The sequence below is a fragment of the Somniosus microcephalus genome, chromosome 7 (genome assembly GCF_052327205.1).
Source record: "Somniosus microcephalus isolate GS21.2 chromosome 7, FLI_Smic_1.0, whole genome shotgun sequence".
NCBI classification, from domain to species: Eukaryota; Metazoa; Chordata; class Chondrichthyes; order Squaliformes; family Somniosidae; genus Somniosus; species Somniosus microcephalus.
The window spans coordinates 59,921,765-59,947,221 of NC_140993.1; the positions used below are offsets into that span (position 1 = coordinate 59,921,765).

General features: G+C 44.9%; 1 protein-coding gene and 1 long non-coding RNA gene across 4 annotated transcripts in view; one reads left to right on the plus strand and one right to left on the minus strand.

Annotated features, from left to right (window-relative positions):
- zc3h3 (zinc finger CCCH-type containing 3) overlaps positions 1 to 25,457 on the minus strand; it is a 311,770-nt gene that overhangs the window by 140,123 nt on the left and 146,190 nt on the right. For all 3 annotated transcript variants that reach the window (XM_085992499.1, XM_085992500.1, XM_085992501.1), the window contains exon 5: positions 8,373 to 8,557. In XM_085992499.1, the coding sequence (XP_085848625.1) occupies positions 8,373 to 8,557 (185 nt within the window). The remainder of the gene's footprint in view (positions 1 to 8,372; positions 8,558 to 25,457) is intronic.
- LOC147114655 (uncharacterized) overlaps positions 1 to 25,457 on the plus strand; it is a 53,386-nt gene that overhangs the window by 1,366 nt on the left and 26,563 nt on the right. Inside the window, exon 2 of the long non-coding RNA XR_015078973.1 lies at positions 7,008 to 7,121. This is a non-coding gene — a long non-coding RNA (uncharacterized LOC147114655). The remainder of the gene's footprint in view (positions 1 to 7,007; positions 7,122 to 25,457) is intronic.

The following is a 25,457-nucleotide window of genomic DNA, read 5'->3' on the forward strand; positions in this document are numbered from 1 at the left end:
TTTAGATAAATAGTACATAACATTTTAAGTAATCATTAAATAACATTTTTACAAGAACAATAATCTACACATTTGCTGAAGTTAATCAATTACAAATTCAGTCTCTCTGGAGGCTTCCTGACTCGGTGGTGTAGTAGGTTTCGGTGGTGTAGTAGGTTCTTTTGGCAAGGTCGATTCGGCTTCAATGCTAGTGTCGGGTTCATCTGGTTCCAGTATCACCGGATCGGAGGTAGATACTATGGGTATCTCTGCTTCATCACTAGGCGTGTAGGTTGTCCTTTTTCGGATGACTCTATGATCTGGTCAGCATGGCGCCTTATTATGCTTTCTCCAATGTCCACGGTATACATCAGTGGTCCTAGTCGTGTGCAAATAGTTCCAGGCTGCCATTTCTCGGTATGGTAGTCCCGGGCCAAAACTGGTTGACCTATCTGGAAGGTTCTAGTTGGCCTTTCATTCATGCCTTGAAATTGCCGGTTCTCTACGTCCCTTCTGACGTTTGGCTTGACCAAATCCAGGCGGCATCTTAGTCTTCTATTGAAAAACATCATGGCGGGGGTTTGGTTTGTAACCACGTGTTGCATTCCTGTACGCAAACAAGAAGTTATCTACCTTATGTTGTAGATTTATGTCTTCATTACCCATGGCCTTTATGGCCTTCTTGAAGGTCTGGACAAACCTTTCAGCTAATCCATTGGTGGCGGGATGGTATGGGGCGGACGTGTAGTGCTTAACCCCATTGTTTTTTAAGAACTTCCTGAATTCTTCGGATACAAATTGCGGTCCATTATCAGAACAGATCTGTTCAGGCAGCCCATTCCTGGCGAATATGGTCCTTAATACTGTGATGGTTTTTTCCGTGGTGGTGGAGGACATCTTTATTACCTCCGGCCACTTGGAGTGTGCTTCAACCGCGATTAAGAACATTGAGTCCATAAATGGACCAGCAAAGTCGATATGTACCCTTTGCCATGGAGATGAGGGCCACTCCCATGGATGTAGAGGGGCTTGTGGTGGGGCGTTTTGGACCTTCTGGCATCCTAGACAGCTCTTGGTCATTTCTTCGATGTCTCCATCGATACCTGGCCACCATACAAACGCTCTGGCTAGGTTCTTCATTTTCACTCCACCCAGATGCCCCTCGTGAAGCTCCTTTAGCACTTTATCCTGGAGTTTGGGTGGAATCACCACTCTGGATCCACACATCAAGGTTCCTCGGCACACTGACAGCGGTTCTCTTCTTTGCGAGAATGCTGGCAACAGTGGTTCGCCATGTGCTGGCCATCCCTTCACCGTTAAATCGTAGACTCGTGAGAGAGTCGGGTCATTTCTCGTTTCCTTTTCAATGGTAGAATTTGTCACCGGTAGACATTCCACTATGGTCGAGTGGAACATCTCCACTGGGTCCACTGTAGGCGCCTCTTCTACCGTTGGCAACGGTAGGCGCGATAACCCGTCAGCATTCCCATGCTGTTTTGTTCCTTTGTATTCTATGTCATATTGGTGTGCCCTTAGAAAAAGGGACCACCTCTGTAGCCTTTGCGCTGTCATAATGGGAACGCCCTTTTTAGGGTTGAATATAGAGATGAGGGGTTGATGGTCAGTCAACAAGGTAAATTTTTGTCCGTGTAGGTAATGGTTGAATTTCTTCACCCCCCACACCAGGCTGAGTGCCTCCCTGTCGATCTGGGCATAGTTACGCTCAGCTGAGTACAATGAGCGTGACGCAAAAGCTATCGGCCACTCCGAGCCATCAGGGAATCTATGCGATAATACCGCTCCCACGCCGTAAGGGGATGCATCGCATGCCAGTCTGATTGGCAGTGATGGGTTGTAATGAGCCAACACTTCCCTGGACGTGATCAAGCCTTTGCATTTATGGAAGGCACGTTTACAGTCTTCGCTCCATTTCCAAACTACTCCCGTTTGTAGCAGTGCGTTAAGAGGGTGCAGAACCGTCGACAAGTTTGGTAAAAATTTATGGTAGTAATTTATTAATCCCAGGAACGACCTTAATTGTGAGACATTTTCAGGCGCTGGGGCCTTACGACCGCTTCAATTTTTTCAGGTGACTTATGCAACCCTTCTTCGTTAATGACATGGCCACAATATAATATTTGTCTCTGGAAAAATTCGCACTTGGGGTGATTTGCTCGCAGGCCCTGTTCTCTCAGCCTCGTGAGCACCTGCTCCAAGTTGGCAAGGTGCTCGTTGTCGTTTTCTCCTGTTACAAGGATGTCGTCTCGGTAGCATTGAGTCCCCCGGAATCCCTTGCAGGACTTGCTCCATAGCTCTTTGCCAGATAGCCGGAGCTGATGCCACTCCGAAAACCAGTCGATTGTACTGGTACAGGCCTTTGTGTGTGTTTATCGTGAGATACTTTTTAGAGGCCTCCTCAACCTCCATCTGTAGATATGCCTGTGCTAAATCAATTTTGGTGAAACGTTTCCCTCTGGATAGTGAGGCGAAAATATCTTCTATCCTCGGAAGAGGATACTGTACCGTGTGAAGAACCGGGTTTACATTCACCTTGAAGTCCCCACAGATGCAAATTTTTCTCTGTTGTTCAGATTTATCATTATTCAATGTTTTCTTCATGACCGGGACGATGGGTGTTGCCCACTCGCTCCAATCTACCTTGGATAACACGCGTGCTTTTTCCAAATTCTCCAGCTCTGCCTCGACGGCTGGACGAATTGCGTATGGCACCGGCCTTGCCTTAAAAAACTTGGGAATTGCCGCATCTTCCACTTTTATTGAGGCGGTGGCGCCTTTCAGGGTTCCTAGTTCCTGTTGAAACACTTCTTTGGCGTTAGCCAAGATTTCTTTTAATCGTCCAGGTATGACGTCATCATCATTTTTTTTCTTACTGGTCACCGTCAGTGCCTGAATGGAGTGCCAGTCTAAACGTATCTTCCTGATCCATTCACGTCCCAACAACGGTGGACCACCATCTTGCAGAACGTATAAATACAACTTCGGTATTTCCTTGCCGTTGGTATACAACAGGCACCCTTATTTTCCCTCTGGGGTATACTTTCTGCCCCGTATATGTCTTCAAGATAATGGATGTGTCTTTCAAAGGTATATGCGGAAATAGCCGCTCGTAATCCCGTCTACTTATGACGGTCAGAGCTGATCCTGTATCTAGCTCCATTTTGACTGGGGACCCCGCTATCGTGAGGGTAACCCAAATGGTCTGGTAATCTTCTTTGGCAATTACATTATGTAATTTGAGACAGCTTAGTCTCTTGTTTCCGGAGTCGCTATCGCTCTTCTGGTCTTCGGAGCTACCGTCCGTCATCATTTGTACCTTTCTGTACTTTTCCGTATTGACCTTTTTACTGTCAGCGGATTTCTTTCCAGATCTGCATACACATGCAATGTGTCCCATCTTTCCGCATTGCCTGCATGCTTTGTCCTTGAACCAGCAGTCCTTCTGGTCATGGGTGGATCTGCTGCAGCGATAACATCTCTCGAAACCCCGTGTCATTTCATGGGTGCCGAAGTCCTGTGGCTTTTGCTGTATCTCTGCAGCTCCTCTTGCTGCTGCTTCGTATGAGCCACACTGAAAGCCTTGTCCAGTGTCAAATCTTTCTCAGAAAGTAGTCTTTTCTGTGTTCCTTCGCTTAGGAGACCGCAGACAAATTTGTCTCGTAGAGAATCTGCCAGTCCTGCCCCGAATTGGCAGTGCTTTGACAGCTTTCGTAATTCGGTGAGGTAATCAGCGTTACTTTCATTCTTGTGCTGATCCGTCCTGAAGAATTTGAATTGTTCCGCTATCAGCAGCGGTGTTGGGTTTACGTGCTCCTGTAAGGTATCAACAATCTCCTTAAAATTCTTGTCCATCGGTTTGGCTGGAGTGATCAAGTTTCGTAACAGCCCGTATGTCCTTGCGCCCATCAGATTTAGAAGTACCGATGCCTTTTTATCATCCGCTACTTCATTCGCCTTACAATATACCTCCACTCTTTCCACATATGTGGTCCAATCTTCTATATCACTATCGAAAGCAGTAATATTGCCAGTCTTCGGCATCTTGAAAATCTAAAATGGCGCTTCCCGCGCTTTTCCTCCGTCCCCGATGGATCAAAATGGCGCCTCCCGCGCTTTTCTTTCTTCCCCGCCGAGTTAAGATGGCGCCTCCCCGCCGCTGCCGCCAACGCTGTTCTCCGCGGTTCCCGTTGCGACCTGCAGCTTTTCGCGGTATTTCTATTTTTTTTTAAATATATATCTCTTCAATAGTTTCTCCGTTACTTGGAGAACCGTTCCCGTCGTGGAGCGGACCCTCTGGGACTTTCCCCTCCCTCTGCTCGGTCCGAACGCCGACCTGCTTTGCAGCACTGGCCGCGCCGAGTGCTCCACCCTCTCTCTTTGCTTCTGCTTCCCAACTCGCTGCCCGGCCCCGTTGCAGAGCTACCCGATCGAGCTCTAGCCCGCCGCAGCCCAGGAAGGATCAGTGCACTACCTGCCACCAGCCCGTTTAGCTGGTGAAACCACAGTTTTTTTTTTCTTGCTTCTGGCTTCGACCTTCGTCTGAGGAATCGATCCCCTTGAGGTGCTGCCGAATTGCAGGTAAGTTCATTTCTAACTCGTCGCCACTGTTAGATCCGTGTGTTAATGGAGACACGGAATGCAGGAGTTGATTTAACAAGTGTTTACTGAACAAAGTCTGGAGGTGAACTAACTACACAAGACGGTACACAGGCTTATATACCCCGAGTGGTCACTACTGGTACTACAGTATACAGGGGCTTCAAAAACATAGTTCCTCTTAAAGGTACATACACTACAGAATTGGTGGCAGGGAAAGTGGGAAATTGGGGGCAGCTCAGGGTTAGTACGGGAGAGGAAGGGGAGATAACGACAGGTCTCAATCTTAGAAGCAAATTCATGTAAAACATGAGGTTGATTTGAGGAGCCCTGATGCATCCATGGATGTCAACTGTGACCCCTTTCACTCAAGGGAAACATGCCAGCTGGTGAAAGCTGTGCTCCCTGATGCCTCGCTCCATAGGAAAAATGATGAAAGTGTTGCTCCTTGCAAACATAGTGTCGTCATTTGCTTCATACATGTGTGCACTGTAGACAGCCTGATGTGGCAAATGTCCTCTGGGGTGGCTTGGAAGGATGTAGAAAGCATGAAAGCGACATGATTGGTTAACCTTTCTGCAGCAGATGGTACAACTTAATGACAGCCTGTCTTTGGAAGCAAAGATGGCAAAAAAGGTCTCTTCTGAATGTCAAGCCATGTGTGGTGAGGTGGGGTAGCGAGGGGTTTGCTCAAAAATCCTTCATGTGTTATTTCACCTGCGTTTGTTACCCCACCCTCCCTCATGAACATGTCTTTCTCATTTAAAACATACAATCAAAATTTCTACAGAAATACTGATCTTCACTACCAGAGAGAGGTGGCTTCCATGGCATCCTCTTAGCAATCCCCGACAGAGCTGAGGGAGGGTCAGAGGTACTGTATTTGGCTTCTCATACTAAAAAGATTAAAATAGTCTGCAGAAGCAGGGACTGGAAGCAGAGATAGAGGAAGATAACTCCTTTCCTAAGGTTTGGGCTGATTAGTTTAAGGGATATAAAAAAATAATTCTTGGGATGTGGGCGTTGCTGGCAAGGCCTGGATTTATCGTCCATCCCAAGTTGCCCTGTACAACCGAGTGACTTGCTAAGTCAACTGCTTTTGTGTGGACGTGGAGTCACATATAGGCCTGAAAGTTGGCAGGTTTGCTTCCCTAATGGGTATTAGTGAACAAATTGGGTTTTTAATGACAAAACAGCAGCTTCATGGTCACTCTTACCAATATCAGCTTTTTTTATTTTGAGATTTTTAAACTGAATTGAATGAGATTGAACTTCATTGAAAGCTATATTCTATTTGATCATATTTTATATGTAAAATAAAAACCAACATGCAGGTTTACAATTGGCCTTGTCTCACAAGAGTGTTTATCAGTCCACCTTCCGCAAGATAGGGGAAATACCCATGGACGCACATACATGGTTCCAGTATCCAACGCACACAATGAGGGGTTTTACTGTTACGGCCCGCGGGTTACACTAGATAATGGGTAGTAAAGGTAAACTCCTGATCGTAGGGGATGTGGGGTCCGTTTATGGGACCGTCTTACGAAACTGAACGCAAGAGAATATCTAAGGCAGCCCCAAAATTGGTAACAGACGGAAAGCAGCCAGTATGATGACCTGCCTGTAATAGGTCACTCCAGATAGGTTCCTAGACCAGTTTAAAGTCATGGTGCCCCTTTTGCTCAATTGAAGCACTCAAGGATGACCTCCTCATTAGTGACTTCATGAAGCAACCAGCAGTAAGGAAACAGAACATGGCAGGTCACTGTATCATAGAAATTTACAGCACAGGAGGCGGCCATTCGGCCCATCTTGTCCGTGCCGGCCGACAAAGAGCTATCCACCCTAATCCCACTTTCCAGCACTTGGTCCGTAGCCTTGTAGGTTACGACACTTCAAGTGCATATCCAAGTACTTTTTTAAATGATGAGGTTCTCTGCCTCTACCACCCTTTCAGGCAGTGAGTTCCAGACCCCACCACCCCGAGTGAAAAAAATGTCTCCTCAAATCTCCTCTAAACCTCCGACCAATTACTTTAAATCTATGCTCCCTGGTTATTGACCTTTCTGCTAAGGGAAATAGGTCCTTCCTATCCACTCTATCTAGGCCCCTCATAATTTTATACATCTCAATTAGGTCTCCACTCAGCCTCCTCTGTTCCAAAGAAAACAGCCCCAGCAGAAACAAATTCTAATTTTTAAAGTATCAGTGAAAATGTTTATGTACATATCCCCAAAAGACATTAAGAGCAAAAAATCCTCTCGCACTTTCCTTCACCTTAACACAAAATCACAGGCTTGGAACAGGGAAAGGCCATTCTAGCCAATGGACTGTGCACAATTTCTATTAGCAAACTCTTTTCTCCAATGTATTTAATTTTCTGAGGGAAATAACCACAGTTTTACTTGCAGCTCTTCCACCTCCCTCAGGAGACTGAACAAGCAGAGAGATGGAGGATACAACACAAGGACCCATGAGAAATGATTTAATCGAGTGAGCTGAGCTGATAATTCATGAGCAACAAAGTAAGATGTAAACCACGTTGCACGAGTCTGCACAACATACCATATGTTAAATTAAGTGGGTGAAGAACTAAATGTAACGTTAATTAGTTAATGAGGGAAAAGAAAAGAGATGAATTTAATAGTGCATAGTATTCCTCTGTGAGTCTAGTTCAGCTCGAGGCAATGCAAATTCTAATGACTCTTAAGAGGTGGGGAATCAGATCGATGCTTGTTCAGGGGCATAATCCCAACCCGTGTCTTGCTCAAGGGGCTGCTTTCAGTGATGCTACAACCTACTGCATCACAGATGGGTGCGTGCCTGCGATTCTTCACAAATTTCAAACGTCACTGTAGGGGCAGTGAAGAGAAAAAGCAAGCATGGGACCAATAGCTCTTTTATAAAGGGCCTTCTCACTTGCTCTGTGGAAGCTTGGATAATCAGCCACATATCCTAACAGCATTTCTTAGCTGCCTTCTGCTGGAGGGCAGAAAATAAAATGGGAATAGTTTGATCAATGGCCCAGAGTCAGGCAGGCTGCAAGGGTTATTATAAAGGAAAAAACGTTTGAGGAGGCGAAGGTGGGTTGCAAATGGCCTGTTCCATACCTGTGATTTTATGATGAAGAGAAGACTAGGGAGAGTACCCAAGAACTATATAAATATTTCTTCAGACAGATTTTCAAAAGAAACATAGCTCTAATTACAATGTGATGAGGTCACCTGCTTCACATACATTTACTTTAACGTTTAACATGTTAGAAGTCTGCTGCATAACGTGTGTACCATTTTAAATCTGGCCATGGAACAAAAAAAAATCCGTTAACGCTTTTCTGGTTGTTTCCAATTTCTCAGCAGTTAAAAAGCAAACACTTCAATACCATCCATTTACTTCACAGTCTCCCACCAGGTAGAATGATACAGCAAAGAAGGTGGCCATTCGGCCCATTGTGACTGTGCCAGCTCATGAACTTGTGCCATTTCCTAAACTCACCGTAAACAATACCACAGGAGATCAGCAGCTTATATAAACAATACCTTTAGAGGCAATTGCATAATTACAGGCATGGAACAGTGCGTATTCAGCTCACTCTCCTGGTCAGATCCCCTTACAACCTCAAGATTCCCTGATCAAAGTATTGAAGTTCACGATTTTAAAATCAGTAGATTAAATCAGTATAGGGATTTAAAATTATTTATAATTCTATCAGGGTTTGGGATTGCAGTGGAGGTGTGCTCTTTTCTTGATCATTTCAGGATAGTTGGTTGCTTTACCTGATTTCATGGCGCTCCTTGCACTTGTGACTCCACTTTTGATGGGAATGGCACAGCTTTTAGAAAGCTTGTTGGCAGATACACGGTACAGCACTCCCCCGATGCAGCGCATGCCTTTCATTTTCCATCTCTGCTGAAAGAACCTATAATTGCTGCTCAGTCTCGCTCGACTCAGGAGCAGTGACCTGTGAGGAAAGAAAGGAGAAAACCTCAACAAAACAAGAATGGGATGGGATGCTGGTGAAAAGCCAGTTCCAGTTAAAATTACCTCTATCAGTCTCAAATTTGTGCTCCATTGATCTGTGCCTCTAGCAGAGTTTCTTTTTATCTATTTAATCCAAAAACCAGCTCAAGGTTTTATCGCTATTGCAGGACGTGGAAAAGAAAATGACAGTGTATAGTAAGAAGTGAATCACAACCTGCCTTCATACAGCTGCAAAGTATCTTTAGGAAAAATGCACCGTAAGTGGAGGAAGAAACAGGAAACACCTGATTCACACTACAGACTACCATCTCAGTCACCACAACTGCTGTATGCTGATACCATTTATAAAGAATCATCACCCTGCCCCCCCCACTGAATGAAACCCCCATTCTATTGATCCCCTCTCCATTTCTCCTAGTCTCCCCACAACTGGCAAGATACTGGAGGGCTGCCAGCACCCATGGACATCCAACATAAGTCGGCCACTCCAGGAGAGGAAGCAGGGAAGAAAATTGGCAAAGAAAGTTAATGTAGATTTATTGGTCCAAGTGAAAAGCCCCCATCTATGCATAAATATGCGCCTTTCAGATGAGACAAAAACCCCATCAGCTCTAAGAGGTGGATGTAAAAGATCCCATGGCACTATTCAAAGATGAACAGGAGAGTTTTCCCTGGTGTCCTAACAAATAGTTATCCCTCAAACAACATTGCTAAATAAGATTATCTGGTCATTTATCTCACTGCTCTTTGTGGGACCTTGACGAGTGAAAATTGGCTGCCACAATTGCCTACAAGTGACTACACTTCAATAAATATACGAGCAGGAGTAGACCATTTCAGCCCCTTGGACCTGTTCCACCATTCAATTAGATCATGACTGATCTGTATCTTAACTCCATTTACTGACTGGATTCCACATCCTTTAATACCCTTACCCAACAAAAATCTATCGATCTCAGATTTGAAATTTTCAATTGACTTAGCTTCAACAGCTTTTTTTTGGGAGGGAGGGGGAAAAAAGAGAAAAAGTTCCAGATTTCCACTGCTTTTTGTGTGAAGATGTCATTCCTGACATCACTCGTCAATAGCCTAACTTTAATTTTAAGGATATGTCCCCTGTTCTGAACTACCCCATTAGAAGGAATAGTTTCTCTCTATCTACACTATCAAATCCTTTAATCATCTTAAACACCCCAATTAGATCACCCCATAATCTTCTATACACAAGGGAGTACAAGCTGAGTCTATGCAACCTGTCCTCACAATTTAACCCATTTAGCTCCGGTATCCTCTCAAACAAGTACATTTAACAAACTATCATGCATTTATTATATGAAGATACAGCTCCAAAAAATACAAGCGGATATACTGGGCAAGTTAGAAATATCAACCGACAGCAGGAAACATGAAAAAGCAAGTCAGTAAAACGTCTTGTCGGACAACTTCCAGAGATATTATATTGGATCAATTCAATTATGAATACAGGTAATTTAGAGGGAATTCTTCAATGCAGAAGCAGAAGACTGACGCAGCTTGACCCAAAATGAAGTCACTTTGGAATTCTACAAGATGATAGCAGTATCATGGGATGGAGAAGCTGAGGATCCAATTCCAGCATATGACAGATTGATGGGGCAAGTCGAGGAGATTCTACAGAGGTTCCTAGTCGGGTGGAAGTGCCATCCCAAGAAGAATTATCGACTGGTCTGAACAGGATAGTGGAACTGAGATGGAACAGAATATATTATTCAAGCATTAGTGCAACTAATGTATGAGGTTCTTCACTTCCTGTATTATATATTAACGGATGTTTAAAGTTGCTGCTCATACAAGAAAGCATAATGGATAATTAGAAGCTATTACAAGTCAGCTAATAAAGGGGTTCTGCTGGTTCATATATGAAATAGTGGATAGCTGGAGCTGGTTACAAGATGGAATTTAGTTGAGAGGAGGTTCAGATGGCTTTGGATATACAATTATTTAATATCCAAAGTAATAGATAGACACCTCAGTGAATTACAGAATGTAATAGAAACATAGAAGATAGGAGCAGGAGTAGGGCATTCGGCCCCTCGAGCCTGCTCAGCCATTCAATGCGATCATGGCTGATCATCCAAGTTCAGTACCCGGTCCCTGCTTTCTCCCCATACCCCTTGATCCCTTTAGCCTTAAGAAATATATCCAACTCCTTCTTGAATATATTTAATGAATTGGCCTCTACTACCTTCTGTGGTAGAGAATTCCACAGGTTCACCACTCTCTGGGTGAAGAAATTCCTCCTCATTTCTGTCCTAAAAGGCCTACCCCTTATCCTTAGACTGTGACCCCTGGTTCTGGATTCCTCGACCATCGGGAACATCCTCCCTGCATCTAGTCTGTCCAGTCCTGCCAGAATTTTATAAGTTTCAATGAGATCCCCTCTCATTCTTCTAAACTCCAGCGAGTACAAGCCCAATCGACCCAATCTCTTCTCATACGTCATTCCTGCCATCCCAGGTATCAGCCTGGTGAATCTTCGCTGAACTCCTTCCCATGGCAAGGATATCCTTCCTCAGATAAGGCGACCAAAACTGCACACAATACTCAAGGTGTGGTCTCACCAAGGCCCTGTACAACTGCAGCAAGACATCCTTGTTCCTGTACTCAAACCCTCTCGCTACGAAGGCCAACATACCATTTGCCTTCTTAACCGCCTGCTGCACCTGCGTGCTTACCTTCAGCGATTGGTGCATAAGGACACCCAGGTCTCGTTGCACTTCCCCTTCTCCCAATCTATTGCCATTCAGATAATAATCTGCCTTCCTGTTTTTGACACCAAAGTGGATAACCTCACATTTATCCACGTTATATTGCATCTGACATGCTTCTGCCCAATCACCCAACCTGTCCAAATCATCCTGTAGTTTCTTGGCATCCTCCTCACAGCGCACACGCCCACCCAGCTTTGTGTTGTCTGAAAATTTGGAGATATTACATCTAGTTCCCTTGTCTAGATCATTAATATATATAGTGAATAGCTGGGGTCCAAGGACCGATCCCTGCGTTACCCCACTAGTCACTGCCTGCCACTCGGAAAAAGACCCGTTTATTCCAACTCTTTGCTTTCTATCTGCCAACCAGTTCTCTATCCAAGTCAATGCCTTGCCCCCAATTCCATGTGCCTTAACTTTACATGTGCCTTAATCTAATCCAACTAATTGATATAAGATGATAATAGATAACTGGAAGTAACTGCAAGGCAGCAATCTAACTGAGGGATTCAGATGGTTACATGTAAATTATTATATGGGTGGTTATGTTCCTTCTGACTGCCATGTTAGACATCGGTGGGCAGTGCTACAATTCTTATGATTGTCTTGATTGTTGTAGTTGACATATGGTGCTACCTCATAACTTTCCTGACTATAGAAGCTGCACCTGGGCAGAAAGTGGATCATGTCCGCAATTTCATGAATGGCGAAGAGAAGCATGAAACTGACAACTTGCTGGTTTCTACAGGAGGTATTATCTCCAATCCATATCGTGCTAAGCAAACATACAGGATTCTTTAAATGCAGGGATTCAAGGAATGAAAGAGCCACTGGTGAAAGTATCTCATTCTCATGGTGGTACCAGCCAGAATTCCTGCTCCAGAAAACGCAACTGCCATCTTCAGCTTCCAAGAAGCCAGCAAAAATAGAAGAATCCCATGAAATGGCTAACAACCACATTAGTTTTGACTGTCCAAGTATGTGGAAAAGTGCTAGACTCTTTTTGGAAAAGTATGCTCATGCACGATGCAAAATCTTTTGACTTGTGATGGATACAAGTCAAATTGGTCGTTTATCTGGCTGAAGAGGTACTTAGGACTGCCAGTGTTGGCATGCTGAAGTGTTGGTGATGCACACAGGCGTTTTCAACTGTTTGGTGCTCTTCATCTTCTCATCATATTGATAGGCAGCATTGTCAGGGGGCACACTGAATATATGAGTCACGTACAGACAGATGAACAAAATTCCATGAGGAATGTGTTGAGGGTACTGCGAATGATTCACATCCAATATTTATGAAGACAATTATAGCTTAAGCATTTATTAAAGTAATTGTGTATTTGCTTTGCCAAAAATTGTTTTTCTGATTAAATCCTTATTAAACCCAAAATGTTCTAATCATCAAAATGTTATTTTATACATTCGGTATGCTGTAAAAAATTCCAATACATTCCCACAGTCCTAATATCTTCATCATAAACTAGACAAAATCAAACTAACTTGGAATGCACAGATAATAAATTAAAAAACACCATATGTAAAGTTCTAGGTAAATACTCTCTGATCGACAAAGGTAATGAAGCACGCTCCAGAGTATTCTTCAATCCACACATCTTCACAATTCAATTCTGGTCTACTGTGTGCTAGACAAAACCCTCCTATCCCAACCATCTCCTGGTTCACACCTTTAGAATCATGTCCTCTATTCCTCTTCCCAACATGTCCAGTGGAGTATTTAATCATCTCAAATACTTATCTCTAACAGTGAATTCCATTCCTAAATAGTTACTTATCCAGCTGCTTTGAGAAAGAGTTAATCATCTCAACCTCAACTGCTTCTGCTGGGAGTCTGTTCCAAATATCCACCATTGTGCAGGGGAAATAACGTTTTTTTTCTCTGATCTCTCATCTCATTTGAAGCTTGTTAACTTTAAACCTGTGTGTCCTCCAGTTCACGAATAGTCTGCTTACATCTACGCAACATTCTGAATCCGAAAAATATTTGATATTGAGACAAATGTCGCCTATGCTGAATGAGTCTGTTGTGAGCACTGGGACATCTGCAGTTAGCTCTGTATCTTTAAGCTAATTGTGCTCCAGACCATTTCGACAAGGTCACAAGAATAGGGGCAGGCATTCTGAAGCTGAGCATCACTTTTTATTCAAACCAGTGTCAAACTAATCCACTAAATTGTTGCCCTAACTCAGGGAATGAAATTTCTAAACAAACTTTATTATATAAAAAAGGAGTTTAAAACTAACGATATAATAGGAAGGGCACAGATTCGGAGAGTCCTCCCGGTCACGACATGGTGTGTCCTGTCATTTCTTTTCCATGAAAACGAGTTGTGCAATCGAAAGGCTTTAGTTAGCAAGACATGTTTCTGTGGGAAATTTCATTAAGGGACAAAAAGGAAAGGTATTAAGTGCACATAATGAAGGCTGGAGTGTGTACACTGCCTTAAGACACTTCTCTTTGCGCAGTGTAATGGGAGGCATGAACTCTAACTTCAAATCCATTTCTAATCCATTTGAAAGACTGCAGCAAATTATCTGCCTTCAATGTGAAAGCACCAAACCAATTTCCTCAGAATAGAAGTGACAATACTGTAGAATTTATCACCATAACCTTGACTCCGAGGTTGTGTGGCAAGCTGAAACCCTACACAAAGAGCGTCGAATAAGGGTCGGCGATAATAAACACAAAGGGAGACTGGGTAAAAATGATTAGAAAAAAGTCAGAGGAAGAAAAAAAAAATTGTCCCAGAGCAACATGTATCTATCACTTTGCAGTTTGCGGTCAATAGCAGTCAAAGTGTATGAGGGGGTTTCAATTCATTTCACTACTGGAGTCATTAACTGCACAAATAACCTCTAATGTCTTGTGACAGTTTAAGCCTTTTGAGTACTAATTTTTTTCCGTGTGCCTGCATATGGTAGTTAGCAGCACAGTGAAAGGTTTCTGAATGACAAAATGACTAACATTATACTGCAATTTAAACCAATATTCATATCTTAAGTGATAGCTTTTTCATGGTCTTAGTAAATGTTTTTTGTAAAACATGCCACAGGGAGGTGCAGGCAGTGTTGAGTGCAGTGATGATAAAAGGATGGATGATACTTGAGGATTTACATGTGTAAACTCAGACGAATTACACAACAAAATTTTAACTTCAATTTTTCTGTCATTCAGCTCATTCTGAGCGTTTAACAGCAATATTAATCATAATCCATCTATTCCTTTTAGGTTCTTATAAGTGATCATAGGAACAGGAGTAGGCTATTCAATTAGATCATGGCTGATCTATACCTCAACTCCATTTGCCCGCTTTGGTTCCACATCCCTTGATACCCTTACTAAAAACATAAAAATCAGCTTGGCTCAGTGATAGCACTTTCCTTTGAGTCAGACATTGTAGGTTTAAGTCTCATTCCAGTATGTGAGTGTAGTGTATGTACTTTGCAGAAGGAACGATATTCTGCAGCCCCTGTATACTGCAGTACCAGTAGTGACCACCCCTGTATATAAGCCTGTGTAGCAACTTTGTATAGTAGTTCCAGTTTTGTCTCCACTCAGTAAACACCTGTTGTAACCTACTCCTGCAGTCCGTGTCTCAATTACACACGGACATAATACTGGCGACGAGCAGATCTGAACTTACCTACAGTTCTGCACCACCTCATGGGGATCCATCCGTGAAGCAAAGTTGGAGGTCGAGGCCAGAAGGAAGAAAGAAAAAAATAAAACAAACAGAAGAAACGGGTGTCGACCATGGGCATCCGCCTCTGATTCATCGGAGTTGAAGATTTGCAGGAGAGGCTGTCGAGAGCGGGGCTTGGTTATCCTGTCTATGGTGTCCCAGCTAATCGGGCTGGTGGCAGGTAGTACACTGATCCTTCCTGGGCTGCGGCGGGCTAGAGCTCGATCGGGTGGCTTTTCAACGGGGCCGAGCAGCGTTGTCGGGAAGAGGAGAGAGAGAGAGGGTTGAACACACAGGGCGCGGCCGGTGCTACGAAGCCGGGCAGCGTACAGACCCGAGAAGAGGGAGGAAAGTGTCCCGTAGGGTTTGCTCTGACGACGGGAAAATAAAAGAAATTAGAAGCGCAGAAAGCCGCGAGGAGCTGCAGTTTGCCACGGGGACCGCGGAGAGCGGCGTTAGCAGCAGCGCGGGGGGGGGGGGGGGGGAAAGTGCGCGAAGACCATAGGGCGTCGCCATCAAGGTATAAAAACGCCAGCAACAGCGCTAGCAGCAGCGGAGAAGACAGAAAGCGCGGGAGGCGCCATCTTAATCCAGCGGGGAAGGCGGCAAAGCGTGGGAGGCGCCATTTTGTTCAATTGGGGAAGAAGGCAAAGCGCGGGAGGCGCCATCTTAGATTTCCAAGATGCCGAAGACTGGCAATATCACTGCCTTTGATAATGCGATAGAAGACTGGACCACGTATGTGGAAAGAGTCGAAGTATATTGCGAGGCAAATGAAGTAGCCGATGAGAAAAAGGCATCGGTACTACTAAACTTAATGGGCGCAAGAACGTACGGCCTATTGCGGAACCTGATTACTCCAGCCAAACCGATGGCGAAAAGTTTTAACGAAATTGTTGATATCCTACAGGAACACCTAAATCCTACACCGCTGCTGATCGCAGAAAGATTTAAATTCCACAAGAGAAATCAGCATAAAGATGAGAGCAATGCTGATTACCTTACGCAAGCTATCAAAGCACTGCCAGTTCGGAGCAGGACTGGCAGATACCCTACGGGACAAATTTGTCTGTGGACTCCCGAGTGAAGGAACCCAGAAGAGGTTACTCTCGGAGAAAGAGCCGACGCTAGATAAGGCTTTCAGCGTGGCAGTATCGTACGAAGCAGCAGCAAGGGGAGCTGCGGAAATACAGCAAAAGCCACAGGAATACGGCACCCATGAAATGACACGGGAATTTGAAAAATGTTATCGCTGCGGCAGAACAACCCATGACCAGAAGGACTGCTGGTCCAAGGACAAAATATGCAGGCAATGCGGAAAGATGGGACACATTGCACGAGTTTGCAGGTCAGGGAAGAAGACCAACGACAACAAAAAGGCTACTAAGGAACAGTACAGGAAAGTGCAAAAGATGACGGACAGTAGTTCCGAAGACCAGAAGAGCGATATTGAATCCGGGAACAAGAGACTAAGCTGTCTCAAACTTCACAACGTAATCGCAAAAGAGGATCACCGAACCATTTGGGTCACCCTCACGATAGCAGGGTCTCAAGTCAAAATGGAATTGGATACAGGATCAGCCCTAACCGTCATGAATTGACGAGACTACGAGCGGCTATTCTCACACATACCCTTGAAAGAGACATCCATTGTCTTGAAGACGTATATGGGGCAGAAAGTATACCCCAGAGGGAAAATAAGGGTGCCTGTCGAAAACAACGGCAAGGAAATACAGAAATTGTATCTGTACATATTGCAAGATGGTGGACCACCGTTATTGGGACGTGAATGGATCAGAAAGATAAATTTAGGCTGGCACTCCATTCAGGCACTGACTGTGGCTGGTAAAAAGGATGATGACGTCACACCTGGACGATTGTCAAAAATCTTAGCTAACGCCAAAGAGGTATTTCAACAAGGACTGGGAACTCTTAAAGGCGTAACCGCCTCGATAAAAATAGAAGAGAATGCAATTCCCAAGTTTTTCAAAGCAAGACCGGTACCGTATGCAATTCGCCCAGCCGTCGAGGCAGAGCTGGAGAATGCAGGCGTGTTATCTAAGGTGGACTGGAGCGAGTGGGCAACACCCATCGTTCCTGTCATGAAGAAAACGTTAAACAATAAGTCTGAGGAACCAAGGAAGGTTCGCATCTGTGGGGACTTCAAAGGTGACGGTGAACCCAGTCCTTCACACAGTACAGTATCCTCTCCCGAGGATAGAAGATATTTTCGCCTCACTATCTGGAGGGAAGCGTTTTACAAAAATTGACCTAGCACAAGCCTATTTGCAGATGGAGGTTGAAGAATCCTCTAGGAAGTATCTCACGATAAACACTCACAAAGGTCTTTACCAGTATAATCGACTGGTATTCGGAGTAGCATCAGCTCCGGCGATATGGCAAAGAGCGATGGAACAAGTCCTGCAAGGGATTCCGAGGACTCAGTGTTACTTGGACGACATCCTAGTGACAGGTGAAGATGACAGTGAATACCTTGCCAACCTAGAGCAGGTGCTCACTAGACTAAGAGAACATTGGCTACGAGTAATCGCCCCAAGTGCGAGTTTTTTAAGAAACAGATATCGTATTGTGGCCACGTGATTGATGAAGAGGGGTTACATAAGTCCCCTGACAAAATTGAAGCGGTAGTTAAGGCTCCAGCACCTGAAAATGTGTCGCAACTGAGGTCATTCCTCGGATTGGTGAATTACTACCATAAGTTTTTGCCGAATTTGTCCACAATTCTGCACCCACTGAACGCCCTACTACAAACTGGAGTAGCATGGAAATGGAGCGATGAATGTAAGCGGGCCTTTCAGAAGAGTAAAGACCTAATCAGTTCAAGAGAAGTATTGGCTCACTACAACCCATCACTACCGATAAGACTGGCGTGTGATGCGTCTCCCTACGGCATTGGAGCGGTACTGTCACATAAATTCCTTGATGGCTCAGAGAGGCCGATAGCTTTTGCGTCACGCTCGTTAACTTCAGCCGAGCGTAACTACGCCCAGATTGACAGAGAGGCCCTCAGCCTGGTGTGGGGGGTGAAGAATTTCAATCACTACCTGCATGGTCAGAAATTTACTTCACTAACTGATCATCAACCTCTTGTCTCCATTTTCAACCCTCAGAAGGGCGTCCCGATAATGACAGCACAACGGCTACAGAGGTGGTCCCTTTTCCTAGGGGCACACCAGTATGACATCGAGTACAAAGGAACTAAACAGCATGGGAATGCTGATGGATTGTCGCGCCTACCGTTACCGAGGGTGAAAGAAGCACCTGCAGTGGATCCTGTGGAGATATTCCACTCGACCATAGTCGAATGTCTACCTGTGACGAATGCAAACATAGAAAAGGAAACGCAAAATGACCCGACGACACTCTCCAGGGTCTATGATTTAACGGTGAAGGGATGGCCAGCACATGGCGAACCACTGTTGCCAGCATTCTCGCCGAGAAGGGAACAGCTGTCAGTGTGCAGAGGAACCTTGATGTGTGCATCCAGAGTAGTAATTCCACCCAAATTGAAGGATAGAGTGCTCAATGAGCTTCATGAGGGTCATCTGGGAGGGGTAAAAATGAAGAACTTAGCCAGAGCGTTTGTGTGGTGGCCGGGAATCGATAGAGAAATCGAAGAGATGACCAAGAGCTGTACAGGATGCCAGAAGGTCCAAAACGCCCCACCACAAGCCCCTCTACATCCATGGGAGTGGCCCTCATCTCCATGGCAAAGGGTGCACATTGATTTTGCTGGTCCGTTTATGGACTCGATGTTTTTAATTGCGGTGGATGCACATTCAAAGTGGCCAGAGGTAATAAAAATGTCCTCAACCACCACAGAAAAAACTATCACAGTCTTACGAACCATATTCGCCAGAAATGGGCTGCCTGAACAGATTTGCTCCGACAATGGACCACAGTTTGTGTCTGAAGAGTTCCGGAGGTTCTTAAAGAACAATGGTGTTAAGCATTACACATCCGCCCCATATCATCCAGCCACCAATGGATTGGCCGAGAGGTTCGTTCAAACATTCAAGAAGGCTATCAAGGCAACGTGTAATGAAGACATACCCCTACAACACAAGGTGGATAATTTCTTGTTTGCCTACCGGAATGCGACACATGCGGTTACCAACCAAACTCCAGCCATGATGTTCTTCAATCGAAGACTACGATGCCGCTTGGATTTGGTTAAGCCAAATCTAAGAGATGTGGAGAACAGGCAGTTTCAGAATATGAATGAAAGGCCGACCAGGAGTTTTAAGATAGGTCAACCAGTTTTGGCCCGGGACTACCGCACAGAGAAAATGGCAGCCAGGAACGATCTGCACACGGCAAGGACCTCTAATGTATACCGTGGACGTTGGAGAGAGCATTGTAAGACGCCATGCTGACCAGATTCTAGAGTCACTGGAAAACGTCAATTCCACATCACGATCCGATACACCTGGTGATGAAACCGAAGTACCAATTGCATCTACCTCAGAATCGGTGATATTGGAAGCAGACGAACCAAACAACGACGTTGATCCCAAATCAACTTTGCCAGAAGAACCTGATACCCCAAAGAGGCGTTATCCAGACAGAATCAGGAAGCCTCCTCAAAGACTGAACTTATAATTGCTTAACTTCAGCTAATGTATAGCGACTGTAATTTTAAATATGTTATTTAGTTATTAATCGAATGTTATGTACTGTTTAGCTAAAACGGGAGGAATTGTAGTGTATGTACTTTGCAGAAGGAACTATATTCTGTAGCCCCTGTATACTGCAGTACCAGTAGTGACCACCCCTGTATATAAGCCTGTGTAGTAACTTTGCATAGTAGTTCCAGTTTTGTCTCCACTCAGTAAACACCTGTTGTAATGGGAAATAAGGAAATGGCAGATCAACTAAATGCATACTTTGGGTCAGTCTTTACGAAGGAAGACACAAAAAACCTCCCTGGGATATCGGGAAAAATAGGGACATTGGCAAAGGAGGAACTGACGCAAATCAATATCTCTAAGGATATGGTGTTAAGGAAGCTAAAGGGATTGAAGGTGGACAAATCCCCAGGGCCTGATAACATGCATCCTAGGGTACTGAAGGAGGTGGCCCTAGAGATAGCGGATGCACTAAGGATGATTTTTCAGAATTCATTAGACTCGGGAACAGTGCCGATGGATTGGAGGGTAGCTAACGTTACCCCACTATTCAAAAAGGGGGGTAGGGAAAAAGCAGGTAATTACAGACCTGTAAGCCTTACATCAGTTGTGGGCAAAATGCTGGAGTCCATCATTAAGGATGAAATAGCGGAGCACTTAGCAAATGGGGACAGGATAGGACAGAGTCAACATGGATTTACAAAGGGTAAATCGTGCTTGACTAATCTATTGGAATTTTTTGAGGGAGTAACTGGTAGAATAGATGGGGGAGAGCCAGTAGATGTGGTGTACCTGGACTTCCAAAAGGCCTTCGATAAGGTCCCACATAAAAGATTAGCATGGAAAATTGAGGCTCATGGGATAAAGGGGAAAGTTTTGGCGTGGATAGGGAACTGGCTGTCAGATAGAAAACAGAGAGTTGGAATAAACGGCTCATTTTCTGAATGGCAGGCAGTAACAAGTGGGGTACCACAGGGATCTGTCCTGGGCCCCCAGCTGTTCACAATTTACATTAATGACCTGGATCAGGGAGTCGGATGCAGCATTTCCAAATTTGCAGACGACACTAAACTAGGAGGGGGGGTGGGCTCAGAGGAAGAGACCAGGAAGCTCCAGAGCGATTTGGACAGACTGGGCGATTGGGCGGATAAATGGCAGATGCACTATAATGTGGACAAGTGCGAAGTTATCCACCTTGGGTGCAGGAACGGGAGGGCAAATTATTATTTTAATGGCAATAGATTGGGAGAGGGGGAAGTACAGAGAGACCTGGGTGTTCTTGTACACCAGTCGCTGAAGGCGAGCATGCAGGTGCAACAGGCGGTCAAGAAGGCAAACGGTATGCTGGCCTTCATAGCAAAAGGGTTAGAATACAGGAACAGGGATACCTTGCTGCAGCTGTACAGGGCACTGGTGAGACCACACCTCGAGTACTGTGTACAGTTTTGGTCGCCTCATCTGAGGAAGGATGTTCTTGCCATGGAGGGGGTGCAGCGGCGATTCACCAGGCTGATACCAGGAATGGCGGGAATGACCTATGAGGAGAGACTATGTAGTTTAGGGATGTACACACTGGAGTTTAGAAGATTGAGAGGGGACCTCATAGAAGTGTATAAAATTCTGACAGGTCTAGACAGACTGGATGCAGAAGGAATGTTTCCCTTGGCGGGTGAGAACAGAACTAGAGGACATAATTTAAGGATAAGGGCTAAACCATTTAGGACAGAGATGAGGGGGAATTTCTTCACTCAGAGAGTGGTGAACCTGTGGAACTCATTGCCACAGAGGGCAGTGTACGCCAGCTCATTAAATATATTTAAGAGGGAATTAGATATATTTCTACGGGCAAAAGGGGTTAAGGGTTACGGAGAGAAGGCGGGGACGGGATACTGAATTAAAGGATCAGCCATGATCTCATCGAATGGCGGAGCAGGCACGAAGGGCCGAATGGCCTACTCCTGCTCCTATCTTCTATGTATCTATGTATCTATGTAACCTACTCCTGCAGTCCGTGTCTCAATTACACACGGACATAATAGTGAGCACATAAGCTGAGCTGACATTCCAGGCAGTAGTGAGGGAGTGCTGTGTTGTCCAATGAGATCTTAAACCAAGGCTCTATCTGCCTCTATGCTGTGTTTCAGGTAGGTTAAAGATCCCATGACCATTAGAAAAAGATCAAGAGATTCTCTTGGTGCCCTAGACATAATCCTTCCTCAACCAGTAACACCAAAAATATAACCTAACTATATATGAAATAGCTGCTGTGTTTGCCTACACAACACCTCTAAGAAATTTCTCATATGTGAAGTGCTTTGAGATGTTTCAGATATGTGATAATGCACTATACAAATGCAAGTTCCTCTTGCTGAATTTCTCTCCTTCCTCTTTCTTGGGCCTCCCATCTTTAGTCCACCGGACAGGTGGCCAATTCCCAGGAAGCACTGATGCTGCTCTGAATCCTATTGCAGAAGAAGTGTGAGCGTAGCCTCTAGGCCTCGGTTTGATTTTGTCTTCTTTCCCATCCCAACCACCTTGTCTTTGATGCAGCTCAAATTTGTGTGGAGGATCTAATAAATGCAGAAAGAACTAGCATTTGTATGGCACCTTTAACATCCTCAGGGCATCTGGAGGTGATTCACAGCCAATGAATTACTTTTCAACTGGAGTCACTGTTGCAATGTAGGGAAACGCGACAGCCAATTTGCACACAGCAAAGTCCCACAATCATTACATAGGATATACGGCACAGCAACAGGCCATTCAGCCCAATCAGTCCATGACGCTGTTTATGCTCCACACGAGCTTCCTCCTTTATTTCCTCATCTAAATCTATCAGCATAACCCTCTATTCCCTTTTCCCTCACGTGCTTGTCTAGCCTCCCCTTAAATGCATCTTTACTATTTGCTTCAACCACTCCCTGTGGTACCGAGTTCCACATTCTCACCACTCTCTGGGTAAAGAAGTTTCTTCTGAATTCCCTATTGGATTTCTTGGTGACTATCTTATATTGATGGCCTCTAGTTATGCTCTTCCCCACAAGTGGAAACATTCTCCCTGTATCCACTCTATCAAACCCTTTCATAATTTTAAAGACCTCTATTAGGTCACCCCTCAGCCTTTTTTCAAGAGAAAAGAGACCCAGCCTGTTCATCCTTTCCTGATATGTATACCCTCGCATTTCTGGTATCATTCTTGTAAATCTTCTCTGCACCCTCTCCAGTGCCTCTATATCAATTTTATAATATGGCGACCAGAACTGTACGCAGTACACCAACATGGTGAATGACCAGATAATCTGTTTTGATGTTGGAAGAGGGATAAATATTGGCCAGGACACCAACAGAACTCTCTTGGTGCTTCTTTGAATAATGCCAACGGATCTTTCACTGCCACCTGAGGGGACAGACATGGCTTCAGTTTAACATTCCTGGGATTTCACCTTGAACCGTTTCATACAAATCCAACATGCAACGTTACAGTAGTACAAATTGTCTTATGTTCAGTCCACTGTGGAAGACTAGCCCTGCTAATGGTCATAATTCACATCACAAAAAGCACCAAATGCCAAATAATTTCCTATTCGTGATTTAATATCCAGTAGGAGTGAATAATCTATTACCGTTTAATAATGAAATACATTAAAACCTATTGAAATGGAAAACCCATCTCTCAGACCCCATTACAAGAAGTAGTGTGAGTGACATCTCTGTAGGAGAATAGGCTAGAATTGCAAAGTAAATGAATCCTACCTAACCAATTTCAAATCAATTTCAAAGAGGAAAGTTTTAAGTATGTCTCCTGCTCTGCACGATTCTTGGTGCAAGAGTCAACACAGACCATCTCATTTGGGCCCAGGTCTGTGAATTCATATGTAAGGACCAATGCAGTTCTATGCCTTAATAGGGTTAAATCTAATAAATAAAACATTTAATTCTCCCTGTAATGAAATGTGTTTGTCTTGCCTGTATTCGTTTTGCACTCATGTATATTACCCTCCCCCACACGGTGTATAGTTTCACTTCCTCTTTCCTGACTAACCTGGAATGTTCCAGGTCTTGGCTCTTGGCTCCGCCCCAGACTTCTCTGACATAAAGATCCCAGGATCTGTATGACTCATTCCTGCGAGCCAGTCAGTGTGTTGAGATGTTAGCTCTGATCTTAGTGATTAAAAGCCAACTTGTTAAAGTATAACTTCTAGTTTTGTGGTTATTGAAGGCACATCAATTTTAATCACTAAAGAATACTAGGATGGATCGACTCCTAAAACCAGAGCATCTGGACTTGGATCCACATTCTGCTGAAGCATCAAATCAATTTGGACACTGGCTCAAATGCTTCGAACTCTTCGCGAGGGCCTCATCCGCTAGCGAGGTAGATAAACTGAGTCTACTGACTACTCGCGTTAATCATCGGATTTATTCGTTCATCCGGGACGCCACCTCTTACACGGAGGCCATCACTATCCTGAAGGCCCAATACCAGAGGCCAGTAAACGAAGTGTACGCCAGACATCTGCTGGCTACACGCAGGCAGCGACCTGAGGAATCAATGGACGATTTCTTACAGGGCCTAAAGGACTTGGTCCGGGACTGTAACTGCAAGGCCGTGACGGCCAACGCGTACTCTGACAAATTGGTCCGCGATTCCTTCATCACGGGCCTCAAATCGAATTATATCCAGCAGAGACTGCTGGAGGAGGAGGTCCTGGACTTAAAAAAGGCAGTGGCCACTGCGCGATCGCTGGACGTGGCCCAGAAAAACTCTGACTCTTATTCTTACGGCCATGCGGCCCTCACCGCCTCGTGCGCGCCGGAGTCCCCACACAGAAGTTCACCCAGGAGTCCTACTACAGCGGCAATGTCTCGAGGCCCGAAATGCTACTTCTGCGGCCAGGCCAAGCACCCCAGACAACGATGCCCAGCGAAGGACGCTACATGCTTCAAATGTAAGAAAAAGGGGTATTTTAGCAAAGTCTGCAGGGGGAATCCGATTTCCAACTCCGTCACCGCCTCGTGCGTGCCGTGCGGGCCGCCATCTTGGGATCCGCCATCTTTTCCCGACTCAACGGCCGCCCAGGGCCCAACAGTGGCTTCGATCACGGTGGATCAATCCAGGCCACACCCGTTGACAAAATCCATGATGGACATACAGGTAAATGGGAATTTAACGAAATGTTTAATTGACGTGGGAGTACCGAGAGTTTTATCCACCCTAGCCTGGTACGGCGGCACTCATTAACGGTAACCCCTACACGGAGCAGAATTGCTATGGCTGCTAAGCCCCACACTTCGGACATTTTGGGCTACTGTGTGGTAACACTGACTGTAAAAGGCACGGACTACAAGGATTTTAAACTCCTCGTGATGCCAGAACTCTGTGTTAATGTAATCTTGGGCCTGGACTTCCAGTGCCACCACGACAAAGTGTCACGCTAGCATATGGCGGGTCCCAGCCGCCACTCACAGTCTGTGGCCTATCAACCTTAAAAATCAGCCCGCCCTCTTTATTCGCTAATCTCGCTCCGAACTGTAGGCCCACAGTGACCAAAAGTAGACGGTACAGTCTGGAAGACAGACACTTTATCAAAGCGGAAGTGGACAGACTCCTGCGGGAAGGCATTATTGAATGCAGTACCAGTCCGTGGCGTGCCCAAGTAGTCATAGTTAAAAATAGCGAAAAGAAACAGATGGTAATTGACTACAGCCAGACTGTTAATATTTATACCCAGCTGGACACCTACCCTTTACCCCACATATCAGAAATGGTCAACCAGATC